At 37.0% G+C, this 25,951-nt stretch overlaps 3 protein-coding genes and 1 long non-coding RNA gene across 15 annotated transcripts in view; 2 read left to right on the forward strand and 2 right to left on the reverse strand.

The window, feature by feature from the left end:
* sez6l (seizure related 6 homolog (mouse)-like) overlaps positions 1 to 7,572 on the forward strand; it is a 63,934-nt gene extending 56,362 nt beyond the window's left edge. Inside the window, exons 14-17 of one of the 2 annotated variants that reach the window (XM_074618420.1) lie at positions 1,068 to 1,103; positions 2,169 to 2,283; positions 2,676 to 2,781; positions 4,933 to 7,572. In XM_074618420.1, the coding sequence (XP_074474521.1) occupies positions 1,068 to 1,103; positions 2,169 to 2,283; positions 2,676 to 2,781; positions 4,933 to 4,962 (287 nt within the window). In that variant the 3' untranslated portion in view covers positions 4,963 to 7,572. The remainder of the gene's footprint in view (positions 1 to 1,067; positions 1,104 to 2,168; positions 2,284 to 2,675; positions 2,782 to 4,932) is intronic. The other variant, XM_074618421.1, reaches the window with a different exon arrangement.
* A 4,464-nt stretch (positions 7,573 to 12,036) lies between these two features.
* Positions 12,037 to 17,717, forward strand: ubc (ubiquitin C). Its single transcript, XM_074617897.1, has 2 exons — positions 12,037 to 12,168; positions 14,775 to 17,717. Exon 2 carries the CDS (start codon positions 14,782 to 14,784, stop codon positions 17,293 to 17,295), a length of 2,514 nt encoding a protein of 837 aa, XP_074473998.1. The 5' UTR covers positions 12,037 to 12,168; positions 14,775 to 14,781; the 3' UTR covers positions 17,296 to 17,717.
* LOC141757421 (uncharacterized) lies at positions 13,091 to 14,365 on the reverse strand. 5 transcript variants are annotated; one of them, XR_012591646.1, is made up of 5 exons: positions 14,237 to 14,353; positions 13,779 to 13,880; positions 13,386 to 13,440; positions 13,274 to 13,321; positions 13,094 to 13,158 (listed from the first exon to the last, which is right to left on the reverse strand). It is a non-coding gene; the product is annotated as an uncharacterized LOC141757421 (long non-coding RNA). The 5 variants fall into 5 exon arrangements; XR_012591647.1 differs by lacking the exons at positions 13,274 to 13,321; positions 13,386 to 13,440 and having other exon boundaries at positions 13,091 to 13,176; positions 13,766 to 13,821; positions 13,880 to 13,969; positions 14,237 to 14,365; XR_012591644.1 differs by lacking the exon at positions 13,274 to 13,321 and having other exon boundaries at positions 13,091 to 13,176; positions 13,350 to 13,440.
* A 3,781-nt stretch (positions 17,718 to 21,498) lies between the features above and the next one.
* The window catches only part of slc4a5b (solute carrier family 4 member 5b), a 69,626-nt gene continuing 65,173 nt past the window's right edge, over positions 21,499 to 25,951 (reverse strand). For 6 of the 7 annotated variants that reach the window (XR_012591706.1, XR_012591707.1, XR_012591708.1 and 3 more), the window contains 3 exons: positions 24,812 to 24,923; positions 23,398 to 23,450; positions 21,499 to 21,586 (listed from right to left, as the gene is read on the reverse strand). Coding sequence is in view for 1 of the 7 variants with exons in the window: in XM_074618417.1 (XP_074474518.1) it covers positions 23,449 to 23,450; positions 24,812 to 24,923 (114 nt within the window). In the remaining 6 variants the exon portion in view is untranslated. Of the gene's footprint in view, positions 21,587 to 23,105; positions 23,451 to 24,811; positions 24,924 to 25,951 lie in introns of those variants that run through there. The other variant, XM_074618417.1, reaches the window with a different exon arrangement.

Consider the following 25,951-nt stretch of genomic DNA (forward strand, 5'->3'; position numbering starts at 1 on the left):
CAATTTTTATCTGTTCTAAATGAACCGTAAAGGGAGATTTGTCAATTATTTAATACTCTTATCAACATGGGAGTGGACAAATATGCTGCTTTATGCAAATGTATGTATATATTTATCAATGAACAACACAAATCAATGACAGATATTGATCCAGAAACCCTCACAGGTACTGCATTTAGCATAAAACAACATGCTCCAATCATAACATGTCAAACTGCAGCCCAACAGGCAACAACAGCTGTCAGTGTGTCAGTGTGCTGACTTGACTATGACTTGCCCCAAACTGCATGTGATTATCATAAAGTGGGCATGTCTGGTAAGTATCTGTATTTTGTCATTTTTTTTGACATTATTCAGACTTTTTGTTTTTCAGACTTTTTTTCAAACTTTTTTTTGGACATTTTTCAAACTTCTTTTTTTGGACATTTTTCAGACTTTTTCAAACTTTTTTTTCAGACTTTTTTTCGGATTTTTTTTTCAGACTTTTTCAAACTTTTAACTTTTAACTTTTTTCGGAATTTGTTTTCAGACTTTCAAAAAAAAATTTCAGACTTTTTTTTCGGACATTTTTCAAACTTTTTTTCAGACTTTTTTTTTGACACAAAATTTAGTGTAAGTTTGGAGCGTTATTTAACCTCCTTCACTACAAGCTAGTATGACATGGTTGGTACCGATGGATTCATCAGGTGTTGTAGTTTCAGATGATGCCAGTATCTTCACTTTGCTTCGCTTTAAAACTACAACCAAATCGTAAGTTGCGTTAATGCGTTAAAGAAATTAGTGGCATTAAAACTAATTTGCGTTAACGTGCTACTATCAAAAATTTGCTCATTTGAGTGGAAGTCTGCAGCGTGAACACACGGTGGCAACGATGCACTTTCCGACGTACAGCCATTCGTAATGCGTGACGTCATCTGTAAACGTGTAAATGCCGGCGTAGTGACAGTCCAGCGGCGTGGGGGATTAGCGAACGGTCATTTCAAAGCGGCCTTGTTACGGATAGAAACTCCACAGGAAGTGTGATGTGTATTTTCATATGCACTGACTGACAGAATGATGTCTTGCAGCCAACCATGACTGCTTTGGCAACCATGCTTTGGAAGGTGAGTCTTATGTGTGTGTGTGTGTGTGTGTGTGTGTAGGTGTGCTTTGACGCTGTGTATGGAGGACAGAACATGCCAAAATAAAAAATAAATAAATAAATGCCATTAAATGTAGCAAAAATAATATTACAAATAAATGTAGCATTTATTAATTGATAAACATAAATTGATATTTCTGTTTTAATTTGCTTCTTTATTTATTTTTGTATTAATTCTCTTATTTATTAACTGTTCTGTTTAATTTCCCATTTTATTTATGTATGTATTTATTTTTTATTAATTTTAAAATGTAATTATTTTTGCATTTATTTTATATTTATTTATTAATTTAATTATTTTTTCACTATTTTCCCTTTGCATTTCACTCCTTATTTATTTCCCCAAATGTATTTATTTATGTATTATATTCTTTATACATTCATTTTTACTTTTCTTTATGCATTTCTGCTTCATTATGAAAATGAGGGGGCTGTCATAAATAAGGGGTGAAATGCAAATGAAAAATCGTGCAGAAATAAATAAATGCATAAATATTACATTTACAAAATAAATACAAAAAATAAATAAATGTAAAAAATAAATACAAATAAATAAATAAAAGGGAATATTAAACAGAAGAGTAAACGAATAAGGGAATTAATACAACGATAAATAAATATAGAAGCAAATTAAAACAAATATCCATTTATGTCACATTTTATCAATTAATTAATGGCTACATTTATTTTAAATATTTTTGCTATATTTAATGACAAATTTATTTATTTATCGAGTCATTTATTTATTTATTTTTTATTTTGGCAGGCTCTGTCTTCCATAGCTGTGGGCTGAAAAGACCAAAGAATAAAAAGCTCTTCACGTCTCTGTCTGCTCTGCAAACATCTGCCTGCACAGTTCATTCCCACTGTGTGTGTTTGTGTGTGTTTGTTCATCCATCTGTTTGTGTTCACTTGTAGCTTCCAACGTTTACGTCTGCTTAGCCGTCCTCGACCGGATGTTTAGAGGTTTTATTACTTCTCTTGATGCCTTCAGTGAACCTCGTTGTATTCTTGTGTCGTGTCTCAGTTGCAGAGGCGACGGCAGGCTCCACGCTGGACGGAGGGAACATAGCGCTCGCCATCTTCATCCTTGTTCTCCTGCTGTCGGTGCTGCTCGGAGGGGCGTATGTCTACGTCACACGGTACAAAAAAACATTTTGGTCCATATTAGATTTAAGACCTTAAAGGGTAACTTTGGTGTTTTTCAACCTGGACCCTATTTCCTAATGTTTTTGTGTCTAACGTTAATAATTACAGCTGAAAACGTTGGTATAAGGTCCACACACCATGAAAGATAATTACACAAAGTCTCTGCTCCTGGTCTAGAAACATAATCACTGTTTACACTTCTGATGGGGATGTCGTTGGTTCTGCAGGTATTTGGTCGTAAACCAAAGTATTGGACACATTAACATGTTGACATGATGATGGCGCTAGAGGAAGAGTCAGGATAAAGTAAAAAATGAATTCAAAACCTCACTCTGGAACAACTTCTGCAAACTAGATCTCTGAATCGTCTAAATGTTGTTTTTAGGTGCCGATATCACTCCAACTTGAGGCTTCCTCTGATCTACCCCCACCCGTACCGACAGATCACCGTGGAGACGGAGTTTGACAACCCGCTCTATGAGACCGGAGGGGTGAGCGTTCAGCACATTTAACAACTGAAACACGACATTAAGCACCTAACTGTCCATAAAGCCTCACAGCACTCATTCATCTTCCTGATCACAGTAACCCTTTCAGCTCCACATTCATCAGCCTCCCTCTCGTTTCATCAGCCTCCCTCTCGTTACCTTCAAATCTGGATGTATTGCACATTATCTTTTTCAGAATAACCAGGACTATATGAAAGTGAAGTTATGTGAATAGTTGCGTTCAAGATTTAGGATTCCACTACCGTTGAAAAGTGTGTAATCTGCTGCCACAGAGCTTGATGTGTCCAATCAGTTGTGTGAGAGGTACTCTATATGTCTGGAAGTCCTCTTTACTAGTAGATGTAACGCCGTCCAACGGTTCAACCAGACTGACAACTGAATACACTCTTCTGAGTGACTCTAGCAGCGATTATAGCCTAGTATCGAGATGTTTAGTAACTGGAGACTCCTCGTAGATCCTAAATCCTTGCATATAAAAACGACTCATTGAAATCAGTTGATAAACGTTATTGTGCTTTTTATCCAGACAAATGTCCAGTTTACAGGCCAGTCCTGACCTCCCCAATATGGCGGCGATGTTGACATAGCATAGCAACGGTCGGAAGCTGCCAATGCGGTATCTACGTATATACACTCACCGGCCACTTTATTAGGTACACCTTGCTAGTACCGGGTGGTCTTCATCTGCTTCAAGGTTGGACGTGTTGTGCGTTCAGAGATGGTATTCTGCATACCTTGGTTGTAACGAGTGGTTATTTGAGTTACTGTTGCCTTTCTATCATCTCCAACCACTCTGCCCATTCTCCTCTGACCTCTGACATCAACAAGGCATTTCCGTCCACACAACCCCCGCTCACTGGATCTGTTCTCTTGTTGGGACCCTTCTCTGTAAACCCTAGAGATGGTTGTGCGTGAAAATCCCAGTAGATCAGCAGTATAATACTCAGACCAGCCCGTCTGGCACCAACAACCATGCCACGTTCAAAGTCACTTAAATCCCCTTTCTTCCCCATTCTGATGCTCGGTTTGAACTTCAGCAAGTCGTCTTCATCACGTCTAGATGACGTAATGCATTGAGTTGCTGCCATGTGATTGGCTGATTAGCTATTTGTGTTAACAAGCAATTGAACAGCTGTGCCTAATAAAGTGGCCGTTGAGTGTATATCTATGTTACCAACAAACGTCTCCATGGAAACTGTAGAAGTGTACCGCTATAAAATCTCTTTCAGCTCAGTAAATGCCTTAAAGTTTGCTCTTAACTATGGAAACCTTTTAAGGGACTCAACATCCAACAACACGCATAAGTAAGTCCCTCAGCTAAGGAGAAAGTAAGCCTTAAGTGACATACTTAAGTTGAAAACTTAGGCTACATCCGCACTAATAGTTTAAAACACATAACTTTTGCTACGTTTACGCAGAGCGTCCATACGCCGTCCACACGGCGTTTTCCAACGCTGCTGACCCCGCTTTAGTTTAAAAACTCCGGGGTTGTGTTTAAGTCTGGACGAACACGTCCACCTCTTGATCGGGTCATGGCGAGTCCTTCCCTGTTTCGTCACGCCCCATCACGTGAACCTTTTCCATCAGCCTCGACCACCAGCGGTTCATTTCAACATGGATGACGAGTTACAAGCGTCGCTGACCTTGTTGTCGATGCTAGCAGCTGCTGAGCAGTTAAATTCTGTATTTTATAATGCTGCTACTGGTGGGTTGCTGCTACTGCCTACAAGAGCAGGAGGGAAGGTATTATTAAAGTGCTTTGCATCAATTCCCGTGTCCAGCGCTGCTTCCTGTTTACACCAGCACGCGCATACCCAATGTACATGAATGGTCATGTGATATGTGTTTTCATGTGTTTTAAAACGCTGTTTTAAAACTAAAACGTATTAGTGTGAATGTAGCCTCGGCTAAGGAGAAGGTAAGCCTTAAGTGTCATACTTAAGTTGAAAGCTTAAGGTGCTCTGTGCAACCGGCCTCAGGGTTATTGATACGTTGATTGACAGTGAGATAGACCAATCGGTTTGATTGAACAGTGAGCGGGACGCCGTCGTTCTGCTGGGACTGAAAGGGTTAAAGAGAGCTGGACACACACACACACTGCTAACACTGTCCTCCGTCTTCTCTCGTCAACAGGACACTCGTGAATATGAAGTATCGATATGAGAAGACGTTTCTGAACCGAGACCGCCCCGCCCCGTCCTAACTCTTCATCCCCTCCTCCCTCCTTCTCCGCCCAGGAGGAGGCGATGTAAATACAAATAGATGATGTCCAGCCCCTTCTGCCACGAGACGCAGCCATCGATCCTGTTCTCTCCTCCTTTCGGCGCGACGGCTTCTGATGACGAGAGGAAGCGGGAGAGGGAGATAAGACAGTCGGTGTTGAAGCTGTGTGGATCGGTGTTGCCGGGAGACGATGGGAGACGATGGGAGACGATGGGAGACGATGGGAGACGATGGGAGATGGAGGACGGAGGGAAAAACACCCAAAGATCATGGAACATGGTGAGAAAGGAGGAGATAGAAGTTAAGGAGGGGAGAAGGGGAAGGATTCGGGGACAGGACACAGCGCGAGGAACGAGACCAATGAAGCACTTCGGAGTATTTTTGTCAAATGTAAGAAACGTAGTGAAAGAATCCTGGAAAGAGAGAGAGTTCAAGTTATAATCCTTAACGTTTTCATGAATCAAACACTTTTCATACTATTTATGGTCACATGTTCTGCAGAAGCCACTCAAAGTATTTATACCCAGTAATTATCTGTCTGTATATATATATAGTAGTTTTCATCAACATATCCTCATACAGCGGTTCGTATGATTTCGTTAGTATGAAAAGTTATTCTTCATTTTTTGGCCGTTTTCCTTCGAATGTCCAGAAACACGTTACGTACATTCACAGGAAACTACTGAGTTAGGTTTTTGTGGTTTGTTTTTTAGCTGTCACCATCTTGTTTTTTGGCCGTCACAATCTTGGTTTTTGGCCAACGCCGTCTCGTTCTTTGGCCGTCACAATCTTGTTTTTTGGCCGTCACAATCTTGGTTTTTGGCAGTTGCAATCTTGGTTTTTGGCCAACGCCGTCTCGTTCTTTGGCCGTCACAATCTTGGTTTTTGGCAGTTGCAATCTTGTTTTTGGCCAACGCCGTCTCGTTCTTTGGCCATCACAATCTTGGTTTTTGGCAGTTGCAATCTTGTTTTTGGCCAACGCCGTCTCGTTCTTTGGCCGTCACAATCTTGGTTTTTGGCAGTTGCAATCTTGTTTTTGGCCAACGCCGTCTCGTTCTTTGGCCGTCACAATCTTGGTTTTTGGCAGTTGCAATCTTGTTTTTGGCCAACGCCGTCTCGTTCTTTGGCCGTCACAATCTTGTTTTTTGGCCGTCACAATCTTGGTTTTTGGCCGTTGCAATCTTGGTTTTTGGCCGTTGCAATCTTGTTTTTTGGCCTTTGCCATCTCGTTCTTTGGCCGTTGAAATCTTGTTCTTTGGCCGTCACAATCTTGTTTTTTGGCCGTCGCAATCTTGTTTTTTGGCCGTCACAATCTTGGTTTTTGGCCGTCATCATCTTGGTTTTTGGCCGTCATCATCTTGGTTTTTAACCGTCATCATCTTGGTTTTTGGCCGTTGAAATCTTGTTTGTTTGGCCGTCACAATCTTGTTTTTTTGCTTTCATCATCTTGTTTTTCGGGCCGTCGCCTTCTTGTTTTTTTGCAACCATAAGTGACAGAGAGGGTGGAGCTAAATACAACCGAAACCGGAAGACATTTTTAGGCGACCAAAACGTTATAATTAATTTTGATGAAGTGAAAACACACTGTGAAGGGTTAAAGTTCTAAGACGAAAATACGGACAACTCCCAGAGCAGACAACGCCGTGGTAGCGACCTGTCAATCACAAGGTAGCCCCGCCCTAAAGCATCCCCTGCTTTATGGTCTATCTGACTCTAAATGGGACCATAAGTTACTAAATGAACATCATGCTGTATTGAAGAAGACTTGAAACTAGAGATTGAGACCATAAACTCATGTTTACAATGTTTACTGAGGTAATAAATCAAGAGAGAAGTAGAAGCTCATTATCTCATAGACTTCTATACAACCAGAGGAGTCGCCCCCTGCTGGCTGATAGACAGAATGCAGGTTTAAGGTACTTCAGCGTCAACTCAGTGGTCACCAAATCAACCAGGACTGAAATCTTAAGGATTACAACTTTACATCCACACTCATGAGTCAGCATCTCTCGCCACAAACTGATAATAACAGGAAGTAAATAAAGGTCAGTGTCCTCTCCTCGTTGTCGGGACGACAGCGGTGTCCCGTCATCAGTGTCCCGTCCCTGAACTCCCTCCTGCCTGCCGTCACCTTCCAGGCTTTTTGACTCCAGTCGGTCCAGCTCTGGCTTTAGCTGTAGTTAAGTGGTATTTAAATGACTTTCAGTGCCGCTGCGGTACTGATGTCTTATTTCTCACATGTAGTTAGATGGATGCCCGTCGTAGACCGGCCTCAGAGTCCCCGGGTCTGGACCGGCTCGGGACCAAAAAGTCAAATGAATCAACAAAAGCATTTCCGACGTGGAGGTTGCGATGTGAATAGCGTAGCTGTAGTTAACTGACTGAGCTCAATCAACCCACCAGATGATGTATTTATTTTGATGTACTGTATATGTGATGTTTTATGCAGATTGATAAATGTACATTTTCATTATGAGAAGACAAATGTTAACAGTTTCCCTAAATAAATGGTACAATTTTTAATAAAAACTATAAAAGACTTTCTAAACATTTCGGCGTTCTGTTGAATCTTTGTCGTCGTCTTTCTTTTTAGGAGCCAAATGTGGAAAATTATACATTATCTTATATCTATAGAATCCTCTTAAATCACTTTCCAAGGTCATAGAAATACTCCTTTTATACTTGAAATGGTTTATTGATCTTTTCAGTCCCAAACCTAAACTGTGTTTTTGTCCTGCTTCTATCAATCTGCCTGTCAAAGTCTCTTATTATCTTCAGATATGGACGTTTTGCACATTTAGTTAAGCTTTCATTTGCATGCAAGATTTAAGATGGATTATATGAATTTAGCATTTATGTTCACGTGGTGTTAAAAATACATTTTATTAGAATTCATTGCAGAAAAGTAATCAAACGAATCAGCACCTGTGGGCGAACAATTATGGAGGACAGAACCTGCCAAAATAAAAAATAAATAAATAAATGATTTAATAAATAAATAAATTACATTAAATGTAGCAAAAATAATATTAGAAATAAATGTCATTAATTAATTGATAAGATGTGACATAAATGGATATTTGTTTTTAATTGGCTTCTTTATTTATTTATCTTTGTATTAATTCCCTTATTCAGTTACTCTTCTGTTTAATTTTCCCTTTAATTTATTTTTTTATTATTTTTTCATTTTATTTTTTATTTTTATTTATTTTTTTATTTATTATTTATTTATTTTTTGCACTTATTTTTCATTTATTTTGTATTTATTCTTAAATGTTTATTTATTTATGTAATGTTTTTATTCACGATTTTCTTATTTATATTATATAATATATTTATATTACTTATTTAATATTATTTTAGCTTCATTTAATGACATATTTATTTATTTATCGAGTCATTTATTTATTTTTTATTTGGCAGGTTTCGTCCTCCATACTTTCCCGTGTCTAAGTATGACCCTCTTAGCAGTGTCTATAAGTTCTGTCGAGTTCAACCAATGAGATTTTGTCCTCCTTGTTTTGATGAATAATTTGTAGAAGTATTTTATGCAGTCATTTTCTGATTTCCTGTCTTGTTAATTAATCATCTTCAAACCTCTTAGACTCGTCTTGTGAGAGTCTCGACCTCTGAGATTTGGATCTACTTAATAGTCATGAAAAGCCTCTTGGAAGTATGAACGCCTTAGTTTCACCACACCATCCAGTTTGACAAGCAACTTTTCTTTTCTGGCCTGAGTGCTGTTGTCTCGATGGGTGGGAGGCAAATCCTGCCCAGCGGCGTTTCCCTTCCGCCGACCCGTTTTAACGTCCTAATGATTCCTTCTGTTGCCATCCTGAATGCTAATAAGAAGATAGTGCTTCCTGCCACGATAGCAATTTCCAGAGGCTTTCCTGCTGCGGTTGATTCAACTGTTGAGAGGCTTTTAAAGCAGATGCTTGATGATATTAGGCACTCTGAGGAAACTGAGTGCTACCCACACAAGTTTAATGAAGCAAAGGCATTCACAGAGACAGAAATACATTACGTTTATGTCTGCGTTTAGTTGCTGCTTTTATCCAGAGAGACTCGTAATGAGTGCAGCAACACAATGAGATCGTTAATGTTACAAGCAGCTAACAGCATGGGTCAGACTCACACCACCCAGGCAGTAGATGCAGCAATTACATATATATATTATTTAAGATATTAATGTATAATAGAGAGACGCAGGGGGAATATATGTAATGAATTTCATTCCACTATTTCCACAGTGGTTTAAAGTTTATAATAACTTTAAAACCCTTAGATCATACTCATTTTCAGAGTCATAGCTCAGTCAAATCTGAACACACAGAGGTGATCCATATATTTTTAGATTCAGTGAGACTTACACTTCCAGAGGATATAATTAACTCGCAACACATGAGTAAATATCCAGAAATCCGCTTAAAAATCGTTGAAAAAGGCACTCCTTATAACTTGTATTATAAGATATTTATTTAATTAATATTTATTTAATTTATTTAAATTTGCTTCTTTATTTATTTATCTTTGTATTAATTATATTATTTACACTTCTCTTTAATTTTCCCTTTTATTTATTTATGTATATACGTAGTTTTATTCATTTTTAAATGTTTTTATTTTGCATTTATTTTTTATAAAATAATAGTATTAATATTAAAGAAATAAATGCAAATACAGTATCTTTTCGATTCTATATTATTATTATATCGAATAAATAGATACATTTAAAAATAAAAATAAATAAATAAAGGGAAATTAAACAAAAGAGTGAATAAATAAGGGAATTACCACAAAGATGAATAAATAAAGAAGCAAATTAAAACAGAAATATACATTTATGTCACATTTGATCAATTAATTAATGACTACATTTATTTTTTATATTATTTTGCTATATTTAATGACATTTATTCATTCATCGAGTCATTTATTTATTTATTCATTTATTTTGGCGGGCTCCGTCCTCCATACATAAAAGCCTCAAATTGAAGCTGACCTTTAGAAAATATAATTTGTTTTCTTCAAGTAGCTAATTTTAAAAAGCGAGAGTTTGCACTTCAGACAAAATGTGGTGTTAGTGATTATCTGAAATCAAAAGACAATTACAGAGAAGAAGAGCTCAATAGAGTCCTCTACTAAAGTCCAATAATCTCCCCAGTTAGTCATTAGCTTTACACACATCGTTTTATTAGTTAATGACAGGATAGTGATGAAGGGTGGCACAAGGGCAAAAGGTCACGGGGTAACTAAAATCAATACGTTTCCTCCTGTTGGGAAAATGTTCAGTCAATTTATGAATAATGATTCTGAAGATCCTGCTTGTTTGACAATAAAGAAACATGATGATGGTGCAGGGGAAAAGGTCACAGGGTCGCCAAAATCAATATGTTCTTTCCTGCTGTGGTTATAAAAATACTAATTAAAACTCACAGTAACTTTTGTTTTCAAGAGAAACAAATGATGATAGACACGGAGGTCATCACATCTCCTCAGCTCTCTGTAGAGGTAATTATGAGCCAACCATCAGGTCCAATAGCTCACCAGTTTTTGTCAAATTAAATGATGTAATAATAATATATAATAGCTTTTCTAATACAGGGTGACAATACTTTACATGTTCAGTGAGGCTGGGTTTTAGAAATCATGCATAAATAAATAAATGCTTAAACATAAATAAATACATACATTTAAAAATGAATATAAAATAAATAAAAAATGATTGCAAAAATAAATACATACATTTAAAAATAAATACAAAATAAATACTAAAATATACAAAATAAATAAAAACTAATTAATAAATGCTTAAACAAGTAAATATATACATACATTTAAAAATTAAAAATAAATAAATGCATAAATACATGCATAAATAGATAAATAAATAAATGCTCAAACACTTAAATAAATACATACATTTAAAAATAAATATAAAATAAATAAAAAATAAATGCAAAAATAAATAAATAAATACAAAAATAAATACATCAATACAAATGTATGCAAAAATAAATGAATAAATTGAATAATTCATAAAGATAAATACATAAATAAATAAATTAAACAGAAGAGTAAATAAATAAGGGAATTAATACAAAGGTAAATAATAATAATAATAATAATAAATAAGCAAATTACAACAGAATCACTTTATGGCACATTTTATCAATTAATTAATGACTACATTTATTTTTAATATTATTTTCATTTATTTATTCATTATAATCTTTTTTTTGTTTGCTAGGTTCTGTCCTCCAAATTTCAGATGATCCCAACCTTAATTTAATGCATCAATAATTATAATCTAGTAATATAATAAATATTATTCTGAAATGGGCCCTTCTGCATAATAAGTACTTTTACTTTTACATTAAATTTAAATGCAAAAATGAATGAATGCAAAAATAAATACATACATTACTGGATTATAATTAATGATGCATTAAATTAAGGTGGGGATCATCCGAAAAATGGATTACGGAACCTGCCAAACATAAAAAAATAATTAATAAATAATTAAATGTCATTCACCCTTACTCTGACAAATGTATTTATTTATTTGTTTTTATTTATTTTGTATTTATTTTTAAATGTATGTATTTATTCTTGCATTAATTTATTTATTTTTGCATTAATTAATTTATTTATTTTTGCATTTATATTTAGACATTATCAGCTTTATGAAGGAGATAATTAGTGTTATAAAACCAGAGTAAGGGTGAATCATCCTTTCACAGCCTGCGCGGATGAATACTTGACATACATGTGAAGCCATCCGGCGAAAAACTCTCGCGAGTCTCGATGCCCTTAGCTATTCGAGATCAATGTCTAACCTTAACAATCTCGCGAGAGTTCCCCTAGTTTTGCCATTCACCCTTTCTCTAGTTTATAATCACTAATTATCTCCCTCATAAAACTGATAATGTGTAAATATCGAGAATATAAATGTTTAATTTAATTCTCAAAACATTTTAACGCGTGTTTGTTGATAACTGATATGTTATAGTTCCACCGGGCGGGTCAGCGGAGGGATACCAGACGCGTTCTCTATAAAAGCCGCTGCGCTAGTCTTTGTTCCGCATTCAGCTGACAGGAGACAGAAGAGCCAGAAGCAGCCACCGCGGTGAACGTCTGTTTGTGAGTATTTAACGTGTTTTTAAAGCTTTTAAAGAGTAATCATTTGTATTTACGCTTATATTTATCATATATATCGCTACGTGTTTTTAGTTGACCGTATTTTAGCTGTTTGTAACGTTTAAATCACCAGCTAGCGTTACGTCAGCTGTTTTAGTAGCTAACCTATGCTAAGCTATCTGCGGCCTAGCAGCAGAAAACGTCGCAAAACCACAAAATTAATCTTTTTATTCAGTCTGTTTAATCTTTAACGGACCAATTTTTAACCTTTTAAAAGAGATTAAATAGTTGTGGATTACTCTGTGGTCACAATAACGACAAATAACGACCTTTTATTGCTGCATCCGGTGTTACCTTAGCAACGTTAGCAACGTTAGCTCGTTAGCTTCATTAGCAGTTAGCTGACTCAAACCGGAAGCGGCTGGTCAGCTGATCCACTGACTCATTCTGCTTCCGCATTTACCGGATTTTTCTAGTAAGTTTAAAACTGACTAACGTTATTGTATATTTTCTTTTTTACAAAGCTTCTAGTAAGGCTGACCCCCATAGATGGATAGATGGATAGATAGATAGATAGATAGATAGACATCCATCCATCCTGTATACACTTACTTTACATTATACATCCTATATACCACTTACTTTACATTATACATCCTGTATACACTTACTTTACACTATACATCCTGTATACACTTACTTTACATTATACATCCTATATACCACTTTACACTATACATCCTGTATACACTTACTTTACACTATACATCCTGTATACACTTACTTTACACTATACATCCTATATACCACTTACTTTACACTATACATCCTATATACCACTTACTTTACACTATACATCCTATATACCACTTACTTTACACTATACATCCTGTATACACTTACTTTACATTATACATCCTGTATACACTTACTTTACACTATACATCCTGTATACACTTACTTTACATTATATATCCTATATACCACTTTACACTAAACATCCTAAATACACTATACATCCTATATACCACTTACTTTACACTATACATGCTATATACACTATACATCCTATATACCACTTACTTTACACTATACATGCTATATACACTATACATCCTATATACCACTTACTTTAAATTATACATCCTATATACCACTTACTTTACACTATACATCCTGTATACACTTACTTTACATTATACATCCTATATACCACTTACTTTACTTTACACATCCTATATACCACTTACTTTGCACTAAACATCCTATATACCACTTACTTTACACTAAACATCCTAAATACCACTTACTTTACACTAAACATCCTAAATACCACTTACTTTACACTAAACATCCTGTATACACTTACTTTACACTAAACATCCTATATACCACTTACTTTACACTATACATTCTATATACCACTTACTTTACACTAAACCTCCTATATACCACTTACTTTACACTATACATCCTGTATACACTTACTTTACACTAAACCTCCTATATACCACTTACTTTACACTATACATCCTATATACCACTTACTTTACACTAAACATCCTGTATACACTTACTTTACACTAAACATCCTGTATACACTTACTTTACACTATACATCCTATATACCACTTTACACTAAACATCCTGTATACACTTACTTTACACTATACATCCTATATACCACTTACTTTACACTAAACATCCTGTATACACTTACTTTACACTATACATCCTATATACCACTTACTTTACACTAAACATCCTGTATACCACTTACTTTACACTAAACATCCTGTATACACTTACTTTACACTATACATCCTATATACCACTTACTTTACACTAAACATCCTGTATACCACTTACTTTACACTAAACATCCTGTATACCACTTACTTTACACTATACATCCTGTATACACTTACTTTACACTAAACATCCTAAATACCACTTACTTTACATTATACATCCTATATACCACTTACTTTACACTAAACATCCTGTATACCACTTACTTTACACTAAACATCCTGTATACCACTTACTTTACACTATACATCCTGTATACACTTACTTTACACTATACATCCTAAATACCACTTTATAGACTGCACATATGTACATACTACATTTATTTATTGTACATACTACATTTATTTATTGACGGACTACACACACTACGTTCACCCATTCACTCTGTATCTTTTATATCTCCATTTATTGTTTTTATCATTTTTGTATACCTTTACCTCTCCTGTGTTTCACTCTGTTTGCTGATGTTGCTGCTTTGACACCTGAATTTCCATCCGGGGTTAATAAAGGTTCATCTTAGTAGAAAGTGGAAGTTGTAATGTGAGCTAACTGCTACGTAGGTTAACTGTTAGCTAGCTAAACAGTGGTAAACTGTAACCAAGCACAAATACGAGGTACTTTTCTTAAGTATCCTCTCACCACATCTCGGAGAAAATTACTACTATTGTACTGTTCTTTTAAACGTTACACCACTACTTACCAAATATTATCTAGTTTAATCGTGGCGTTACAACAAATTTGTTATCCCGTAAACTCTGACAGTCCTATTAAATACATTTTTATTTTCTCAACAGTGTCAAAATGCAGATCTTTGTGAAGACCCTGACCGGGAAGACCATCACCTTGGAGGTGGAGCCCAGTGACACCATTGAAAATGTCAAAGCCAAGATCCAGGATAAGGAGGGCATCCCTCCAGACCAGCAGCGTCTGATCTTTGCTGGAAAGCAGCTGGAAGATGGTCGCACCCTCTCCGACTACAACATCCAGAAGGAGTCCACCCTCCACCTGGTCTTGCGTCTGAGGGGAGGCATGCAGATCTTCGTGAAGACCCTGACTGGAAAGACCATCACCCTGGAGGTGGAGCCCAGTGACAGCATTGAAAACGTCAAGGCCAAGATCCAGGATAAGGAAGGCATCCCTCCAGACCAGCAGCGTCTGATCTTTGCTGGAAAGCAGCTGGAAGATGGTCGCACCCTCTCCGACTACAACATCCAGAAGGAGTCCACCCTCCATCTTGTGCTCCGTCTCAGAGGAGGCATGCAGATCTTTGTGAAGACCCTGACTGGAAAGACCATCACCCTGGAGGTGGAGCCCAGTGACTCAATTGAAAATGTCAAGGCCAAGATCCAGGACAAAGAGGGCATCCCTCCAGACCAGCAGCGTCTGATCTTTGCTGGAAAGCAGCTGGAAGACGGCCGCACCCTCTCCGACTACAACATCCAGAAGGAGTCCACCCTCCATCTTGTGCTCCGTCTCAGAGGAGGCATGCAGATCTTTGTGAAGACCCTGACTGGAAAGACCATCACCCTGGAGGTGGAGCCCAGTGACAGCATTGAAAATGTCAAGGCCAAGATCCAGGACAAAGAGGGCATCCCTCCAGACCAGCAGCGTCTGATCTTTGCTGGAAAGCAGCTGGAAGACGGCCGCACCCTCTCCGACTACAACATCCAGAAGGAGTCCACCCTCCATCTTGTGCTCCGTCTCAGAGGAGGCATGCAGATCTTTGTGAAGACCCTGACTGGAAAGACCATCACCCTGGAGGTGGAGCCCAGTGACAGCATTGAAAATGTCAAGGCCAAGATCCAAGACAAAGAGGGCATCCCTCCAGATCAGCAGCGTCTGATCTTTGCTGGAAAGCAGCTGGAAGATGGTCGCACCCTCTCCGACTACAACATCCAGAAGGAGTCCACCCTCCATCTTGTGCTCCGTCTGAGGGGGGGCATGCAGATCTTTGTGAAGACCCTGACTGGAAAGACCATCACCCTGGAGGTGGAGCCCAGTGACTCAATTGAAAACGTCAAGGCCAAGATCCAGGATAAGGAAGGCATCCCTCCAGATCAGCAGCGTCTGATCTTTGCTGGAAAGCAGCTGGAAGACGGTCGCACCCTCTCCGACTATAACATCCAGAAGGAGTCCACCCTCCATCTTGTGCTCCGTCTCAGAGGAGGCATGCAGATCTTTGTGAAGACCCTGACTGGAAAGACCATCACCCTGGAGGTGGAGCCCAGTGACAGCATTGAAAACGTCAAGGCCAAGATCCAGGACAAAGAGGGCATCCCTCCAGATCAGCAGCGTCTGATCTTTGCTGGAAAGCAGCTGGAAGATGGTCGCACCCTCTCCGACTATAACATCCAGAAAGAATCCACCCTCCATCTTGTGCTCCGTCTGAGGGGGGGCATGCAGATCTTCGTCAAGACCCTGACTGGAAAGACCATCACCCTGGAGGTGGAGCCCAGTGACACCATTGAAAATGTCAAGGCCAAGATCCAGGATAAGGAAGGCATTCCTCCAGATCAGCAGCGTCTGATCTTTGCTGGAAAGCAGCTGGAAGACGGCCGCACCCTCTCCGACTACAACATCCAGAAAGAATCCACCCTCCACCTGGTCTTGCGTCTGAGGGGAGGCATGCAGATCTTTGTGAAGACCCTGACTGGAAAGACCATCACCCTGGAGGTGGAGCCCAGTGACTCAATTGAAAATGTCAAGGCCAAGATCCAGGATAAGGAAGGCATTCCTCCAGACCAGCAGCGTCTGATCTTTGCTGGAAAGCAGCTGGAAGACGGTCGCACCCTCTCCGACTACAACATCCAGAAAGAATCCACCCTCCACCTGGTCTTGCGTCTGAGGGGAGGCATGCAGATCTTCGTGAAGACCCTGACTGGAAAGACCATCACCCTGGAGGTGGAGCCCAGTGACTCAATTGAAAATGTCAAGGCCAAGATCCAGGATAAGGAAGGCATTCCTCCAGACCAGCAGCGTCTGATCTTTGCTGGAAAGCAGCTGGAAGATGGTCGCACCCTCTCCGACTACAACATCCAGAAGGAGTCCACCCTCCATCTTGTGCTCCGTCTCAGAGGAGGCATGCAGATCTTTGTGAAGACCCTGACTGGAAAGACCATCACCCTGGAGGTGGAGCCCAGTGACAGCATTGAAAACGTCAAGGCCAAGATCCAGGATAAGGAAGGCATCCCTCCAGACCAGCAGCGTCTGATCTTTGCTGGAAAGCAGCTGGAAGATGGTCGCACCCTCTCCGACTACAACATCCAGAAGGAGTCCACTCTCCATCTTGTGCTCCGTCTCAGAGGAGGACAGTAAAGATGTCTCGGTAAACCCACCATTTATTCCGGTGTTCATCTCGCTCCAGCTGTCAGTCATTCCTTTTTTTTTCATTTTTAAATCTTTCAATAAAGGTTGAGTATTCCTGACTTTTGCTTTAATTGGCTTTTTAATAATTTCACTTTGCATTTTGACTAATGCCAGTTGAAGTTAATGTGGGTTTTCTTCAGTTCCAGAACTTGATTTGAGGCAATTTTTGAGAAAATGACGTATTAAATAAAATATACAAACTTGATGTTAAAATGATGAAATGGGATCCATGTGTGCGGTTGAAGAGGTCCAACTGACAAGTTTTAAGTTATCAGCTTGGTAGAGGTGTTCAGTGTGGTATCATTATGACCTCCAAATTAAGAATGCTGCTGTTAAATATTGATCATAACTAATAAAATGGCTTCTTACGATCAACTCGTCATTGTTGTTATTTTATAATTAAATAGAGGATCAGTAACTTCTCTCAATATATTTGGTTATTTCGGATTTATTTTTAAAGGTTTTATCTTGAATTGGAATTGCCAACAATATATAAAGTCTACATAAGTATTATTCAAAGTACTATTATATTAGAAATTTTTCAGTGTTTGTGTACTTTAAGGTTTTAGATGGTTTAGCTTCAGATGAAACGTTTGTCCACTAGATGTCACCAGAAACCAGCTGGACTGATGATGCAACATGATGTGGAAGAAGTACTCTGATTTATTTACTTAAAAGTAGCAATACCAGTGTATATGCATTCAAAATATGTAATTGGCATCAAAATATACTTCATTACTACAGAAAGTGAAAGTACTAATATTTATTTGATGTATTGATCAGTTTAATGTTGCAGCTGGTAAAGGTGGAGCTGATTTATATTACTTTACATACTGCTGGGGATCAATAGTTTTATCTTAATAGTATTATAGTAATAAAATAAGAGTAAAAAAAATATCGTAAATAGAAAATATGTATTTGCTTGACGCATAAGAACAGTCAGATATTTCACATTGCTGAGTTGTATTGGCTCTAATATACAAGTAATAAATAAATACAGGAATAAAAATGTACAAAGGAATATTATTCCTGGTTAATTGTAGACCTATTGATTTTATTATAATTCCTTTTTTGTCAAACATAAACCTTGACAAATTGTGATTGAATTTAAATAAATCTGTTACAGAAATGAACTATACCAGATTATCTGATCACTTGTTTCCAGAGGTGGAAGTAAAGAATTATATTTACTCTTGTAACTGTTACAAAGACAGTTTTTGTGTACTTTGACTTTTTATTTTACTTTATTTCTTTATTTATTAAGCATCTATTTATTTATCTATTTATTTTATTTATTTATTTATCTATTTTTTATTATTTTATTTATCTATTTTATTTAATTTAATTATGTATTTATTTATCTATTTAATTATTTATCTATTTTTTTATTGTATTTATGTATTTATCTATACATTTTATTTATTTTGTTTAATTATGTATTTATTTACCTATTACATTTTTTGTTTATCTATATATTTATTTATCTATTAATTTTTTATTTTTTTTATTTTATTTTACTATTTTTTTTTTTAATTTTAGTTATCTATTTATTTTATTTATGTATTTATTTTTATTAATTTTTAAATTAATTTAAGTTTTCTTTTGTTTTTGCATCATTTGCATAATAAGACAGAAATGCATAAAGAAATGTGTAAAAAAATATGAAGAAAAGAATACTGAAATAAATAAGTTTGGGGAAATAAATAAGGGGTGAAATCCCAAGGGCAAATCGTTCAGAAATAAATAAATACATTTAAATATAAATATAAAAAAAAGTGCATGAATAAAGAAAAATAATGCAACGATAAATACATAAATTAAAAAATATTTAAAAATTAATACAAGTAATTAAAAGGGAAAATTAAACAAAAGTAAATAAATAAGGGAATTAATAGAAAGCTAAATAAAGAAGCAAATTAAAACAGAAATATCAATGTCACATTTTATCAATTATTAATGTCTACATTTATTTTTAATATTACTTTTGCTACATTTAATGACATTTATCTATTTATCTTGTCATTTATTTATTAATTAATTTTTTTATTTTTGACATTTACTCATGTATTGTCCTTAAGTACTAGTTTGAGGTACTTGTGTTTTATTTTCATGCCACTTTATACTTTGAAGTAGAAGGGATTTAATACAAAGATATATAAATATGGGAGTAAATTAAAACAAAAATATCAATTTATGTCACATTTTATCAGTTAATTAATGGCTACATTTATTTTAAATGTTTTTTTCTGCATTTCATGAGTCATTTATTTATTTATTCATATATTTTGGCAGGTTCCCTCCTCCGTTTAAATGTACTCAGTAACATTCCTCCACTGTGTGTGTGAGCGTTAATCCAGTCAGAACAAAACAAACCAACATTAACAGATTTTAAATCTTATTTTATTAAATTTTCAGGGTTTTACATCCATACTCATTACATCATGTAAATCTCTATTATTCTTTAAATGCACAAGAAAAAAGATGCACAAATCATGATCAATAATAATACTGATGCCTAACACAGGTTCAGAGTGGGTTCATGCATTTATTATTATTATAATTATTATTAATAACACATTTTGGTTGTTTCTTTGCAGCTATTATTATTATTGTCACTACAGGAAGCATCTCAGTGCTCTGAGAGAGAGAGAGAAGAGATCTGACCTGAGAGTTTGAGGTTGGGGAGCACTTCCTGTCTGCTTATTAAGCCTCTAAAAAGTGAATTTAAACAGATAAAACGGAGATATCAGAGTTCTAATCAGTATGCAACACTTTGCACCTTCCTTCTGTGTTTGGGGGGTTGTGTTAGCGCTACAGGATGACCATCACACCTGTAAACGGTGCGTCTAGAGGATGACGATCACACTTGTAAATGGGGCGTCTACAGGATGACCATCACACCTGTAAACGGAGCGTCTACAGGATGACGATCACACCTGTAAACGCTGCGTCTACAGGATGACCATCACACCTGTAAACGGGGCGTCTACAGGATGACCATCACACCTGTAAACGGAGCGTCTACAGGATGACGATCACACCTGTAAACGGAGCGTCTACAGGATGACCATCACACCTGTAAACGGTGCGTCTAGAGGATGACGATCACACTTGTAAATGGGGCGTCTACAGGATGACCATCACACCTGTAAACGGAGCGTCTACAGGATGACGATCACACCTGTAAACGCTGCGTCTACAGGATGACCATCACACCTGTAAACGGGGCGTCTACAGGATGACCATCACACCTGTAAACGGAGCGTCTACAGGATGACGATCACACCTGTAAACGCTGCGTCTACAGGATGACCATCACACCTGTAAACGGGGCGTCTACAGGATGACCATCACACCTGTAAACGGAGCGTCTACAGGATGACGATCACACCTGTAAACGGGGCGTCTACAGGATAATGATCTCACCTGTAAACGGCGCATCTACAGGATGAAGATCACACCTGTAAACGGAGCGTCTACAGGATGACGATCACACCTGTAAATGGGGCGTCTGCAGAATGACGATCACACCTGTAAACGGCGCGTCTACAGGATGATGATCTCACCTGTAAACGGCGCATCTACTGGATGAAGATCACACCTGTAAACGGGGCGTCTACAGGATAATGATCTCACCTGTAAACGGCGCATCTACAGGATGAAGATCACACCTGTAAACGGAGCGTCTACAGGATGACGATCACACCTGTAAATGGGGCGTCTGCAGAATGACCATCACACCTGTAAACGGGGCGTCTACAGGATGGTGTTCACACCTGGAAACGGAGCGTCTACAGGATGACGATCACACCTGTAAACGGTGCGTCTACAGGATGACGATCACACCTGGAAACGGAGCGTCTACACTGTAGACGCAACGTAGACTCTACAGGATGACCATCACACCTGTAAACGGGGCGTCTACTACAGGATGGTCTCAGCGCAGGAGTCGCCGAAGTGAGCGTGCAGTTTGTGATGAGAGTCTCTGTGTTTTCCAGGTGGAGGCAGCCGGTCCTGAGAGGAATGAATGCGGAGGTGTGGTTGTGGTTGTCTGGAGTAGAAGGCCGAATCCTCGCAGTCCGAGTCCACCTGGATGCTGACCTGGGGCACGGGCGGGCGTGTCGGCGGCGGCGGCAGCAGCGGCGGCTGCAGGTATGACGGAGCGTCCCCGGGGGCGAGGCTGGAGGTCTGGGAGTGGGCAGGTGAGTCTGGGCAGGAGATCTTCAGGTGCAGAGTGATGCTGTGGAACCGGCCAGGTTACACTTTTACTCTCCATCACACACACACACACACACACAGTACTGAAGCTTTAACACACATTCTGCTTATAAAGACACTGTGAGCATCAGTGAAGCTGCAGCGTGTGACTGTAGAGGGCGCTGTTGCTCAAGCAGAGGGACAACTAAAGCTGTCAGAGTTTCTCACTGTGGACGGAGGTGGAAGGAGTGACAGGAAGTGAGAGAGAGAGAGCAGGTTACAACTAGAATCAAAAGGTCTTGTTATTATTTTAAAAACAGCTGATTTCAGGTTTATATCGCTTCATACGTCCTTTATGTTTAGAATCAATCACCTTCATCGACCTTCTGAATATACTGGAGCTGCAACTATTAGTCTACAAATTATTCAGCTATCTTGATGACAGATGAATCCTTTGAGATTCTTGGTCAGACAAAACTAGTTCTCTGGTATTTTATGGACAAATAGAATAATGAAATACAGTAGAATAATCGATCAGGGTTACCAGTATAACAGATAATGAACTGATTGTTAGTAGTACTAGTAGTATTTTGGGTCTTTTCACTCATTACAACACATGGAAAAAAATGTATATATTATATATATAATATTTTTATATTAGGCAATGATAGGCTACGGTTTATTTTCAGGAATTTTCTTTTATATATTTAATATATTTTTATATTAGGCTACAGTTTATTTGAAGTGTGTAAAAAATTTAAAAATGCACTAAAACCGCCGCCAAGCTGTGGCTTAGTAGCGTAGTTGCTCTACTGACGTTAGTGTATTTCTAAACAGCACAATACTGTTTTAGACTCTGGACTAATTCTAATTTTAAGTACAGTAAGCTGTATTTTATATTCAATATGAACTGTATTATAGATTGAATTATACACAGTACAGTAATTTGAAAAGCGTTTCAAACAGTCAGTAGAATTCAGTCTGTTTCATTTCTTTATATTCATATAGTAAATATACAAATGACAATTAGGTGGTAATCTGCATGAGAAATAAAGAACAATAAATGGTTATAAAAATCATCTGCTTATAGTAATGAATTTAACCTGGATAGACGTGATCACTAAAATCTTTCCACTGTATTCCAAACAGATAATAGTACTAAACAAATCAAGTTAATATATTAGTTTTTAAACACCAATTAATTGACCTTCTAGAGTCTGATGTGCTTTATGAGCGAAGCAGTGTAATGTGCTGCCAGGTGTAAACAGGTAAACAGGATCATGCAGGAACACCGAGAGGGAAAGAGGGAAATGCAAAAATACAACATTTAACCAAAGTGCTCAATCAATCAATCAATCAATCAATCAATGTGTCTTCACAGTTAATTCAGGAAGGGAACGAGTGACTGTTATTTTAAAAAGAAACAACCAAAATCCTGTCATGATGTTCATAGTAACATCACACCATCACCGTGGCAATGATGCATCTTTAAAAACACTATAAAAGGTGATTAAAGAGTGGGTATTTTACACTTACTGCAGGTTTTCACACCACACATCACCGACTTTAAAAAAGTGTTCAGTGTTCTTCTGCATTTCAGTAAATTAAACTAGCTTTACATTCAGCTTTTACAGTCAGAGCTCTATCTAACATCTGAGTTATTGTTTTTACAGAGACGCCGGTATATATATATATATAAATTATAAATACAAGTGTGTGTTTGTGTGTGGTAACTATGTGTTTGGGTGTCTGCAGGTGACGGTGTTGGTGTTGGTGTTGGTGTCCCAGCCAGCGTTAGTACCAGGTGAGTAAACCAGATTACTGAAGGGTACATGTAGTTTCAGCACACAGTACCTGCGGTCTAATTCATTCTGATCGGACATGACTGTGGAGTACGGGTTCATCTCCTGTAAGAAAACACACACAGAGAACACGACACAGAACCAGACGAGCATACACAGGCATGTGAACACATGAATACACACACAGACACACAGAGATAATAAAGATGAACAAAAACATTAATGAATCATGATAACAATCAGTTCATCTTTAGAGGTTTCTCTGGACCACCGATCTTTACGTCATGTTTACATTTGAACTGTTAATCATTTTCAATACAGTGACTGTTTAGTACTGATGTTTTTAGCACATTTTATGACATTTCACGACATTTCACATGCTATACTATGACTTTTTTTTCATAAAACTTTTGACATAATATGCTATTACGTTATTTTCATAAATATTTCGACATGCTATACTATGACTTTTTTTTTCATTAAATTTTATGACATTTTTGTGTCTTTGTTTTCTTGCAGGATTTAGGTCGTCACCTTTACAAGCCACACATGGGCCTGCTGTTGTTCCTGATATACGTGATCCACCATCTTCCCACGTATTCGCCCCCTCTTGCCTTCCCGGCACGGCTGTTTCATGCTCACATGACTGATTACTGACTTTCACACTTCTGTCCTCCACTGTTTTGTCAATAAATATACTTATTCATGACTTTTAAACTGTCCCATTTCTTTTATAGCTGTCATGAAAAATAATCATGTCATGTCATAATATAGCATGTCGATAATATTATGAAAAAAAAGTCATAGAATAGTATGTCGAAAATGTTATGAAAAGAATTATAGTTTTGTATGTCGAAAATTTTATGAAAAAAAGTCATAGCATTACATGAAAAAATGTCATAGTATAGTATGTCGAAAATTAAAAAAAAAAATGTCATAGTATAGTATGTCGATAATTTCATGAAAAAAAGTCATAGGATAGTATGTCGAAAATTTAAAAAGGAAAAGTCATAGTACAGTATGTCGAAAATTGTATTAAAAAAAGTCATAGTTTAGCATGTCGGAATTTTTATTTAAAAAAGTCATAGTATAGTATGTCAAAAATTTAATAAAAAAAAAGTCATAGTATAGCATGTCGATCATTTTATGAAAAAAAGTCATAGAATAGTTTGTCGATAATTTTATGAAGAAAAAATCATATTATATTATGTCGAAAATTGTATTAAAATAAAGTCATAGTATAGTATAGCGTAAAAATGTCTATGTAATGTCAAAAATAACGTTATTGTGCACTTGTAAAATCATAGCCAATGTAAAATCTCTAAAAGATCATCAATGGTCAAGAGCAACATTTACCAGAAGCTCCATTAGCACATCTCGTCTGTCACATTTAATAAATAACAAACATTTAAACAACTAACCAAACTGTCACAACAAGAGGTGGAGGAGAGGGGTGGTGTACTCACAATCAGAGGCTGGGTTTAGGGTGGGGGGGTTAACATGGACGGGGACTGGCTCTGTGGGGGGCTCTATAGCCTCCATGGGAATCTTCACTGGAGGGGGGACAGAGCTGTTGGGCTGAGGGACACAAAGACGAAGTGGTCGGCATGCAGGACAAACTGGGGTTTAAAGGATAAGACTCCACATATTCAATACTTTTGTTATTGTCAAACATCATTCTTCCTCCGTGCCATAGAGCTCCATTAAAACACATCAATGAACACACACACTGTAGTTTATTCTGACTCAATCCCACTAATACCCACGAAAGCACCACATGTGGATTACTCCGCCGCTTAAAAAATAGTCCAAATGGGCTATCTCCTCGTGTTTGTTTGATTAAAATCTACAGAGATCAACGCGTGAAAAATGTCAGAAATGTCCAAATAATGTGTGGAAAATGTCTCAAAAATATGAGAAAAATGTGTGGAAAATGTCCAAAAACTATGAGAAAATATCTGAAAAATGTGTGGAAAATGTCCAAAGATATGAGAAAAATGTCTGAAAAATGTTCAAAAAATTTGTGGAAAATGTCCCAAAAATATGAGAAAAATGTCTGAAAAATGTCCAAATAATATGTGAATAATGTCTGAAAAATGTCCAAATAATAGGTGAAAAATGTCTGAAAAATGTCCAAATAATATGTGAAAAATGTCTGAAAAATGTCCAAATAATATGTGAAAAATGTCCAAAAAATATGAGAAAAATGTGTGGAAAATGTCCAAAAAATATGAGAAAAATATCTGCAAAATATGTAGAAAATATCCCCAAAAATAGTGGAAAATGTCCAAATAATATGTGAATAATGTCTGAAAAATGTCCAAATAATATGTGAAAAATGTCCAAAAAATATGAGAAAAATATCTGCAAAATATGTAGAAAATATCCCCAAAAATAGTGGAAAATGTCCCAAAAATATGCGAAAAATGTCTGAAAAATGTCCAAATAATATGTGAATAATGTCTGAAAAATGTCCAAATAATAGGTGAAAAATGTCAAAATAATATGTGAATAATGTCTGAAAAATGTCCAAATAATAGGTGAAAAATGTCCAAATAATAGGTGAAAAATGTCCAAATAATATGTGAAAAATGTGTGGAAAATGT

This window comes from Sebastes fasciatus, chromosome 19 (assembly GCF_043250625.1).
Source record: "Sebastes fasciatus isolate fSebFas1 chromosome 19, fSebFas1.pri, whole genome shotgun sequence".
In the NCBI taxonomy this organism is placed as follows: domain Eukaryota; kingdom Metazoa; phylum Chordata; class Actinopteri; order Perciformes; family Sebastidae; genus Sebastes; species Sebastes fasciatus.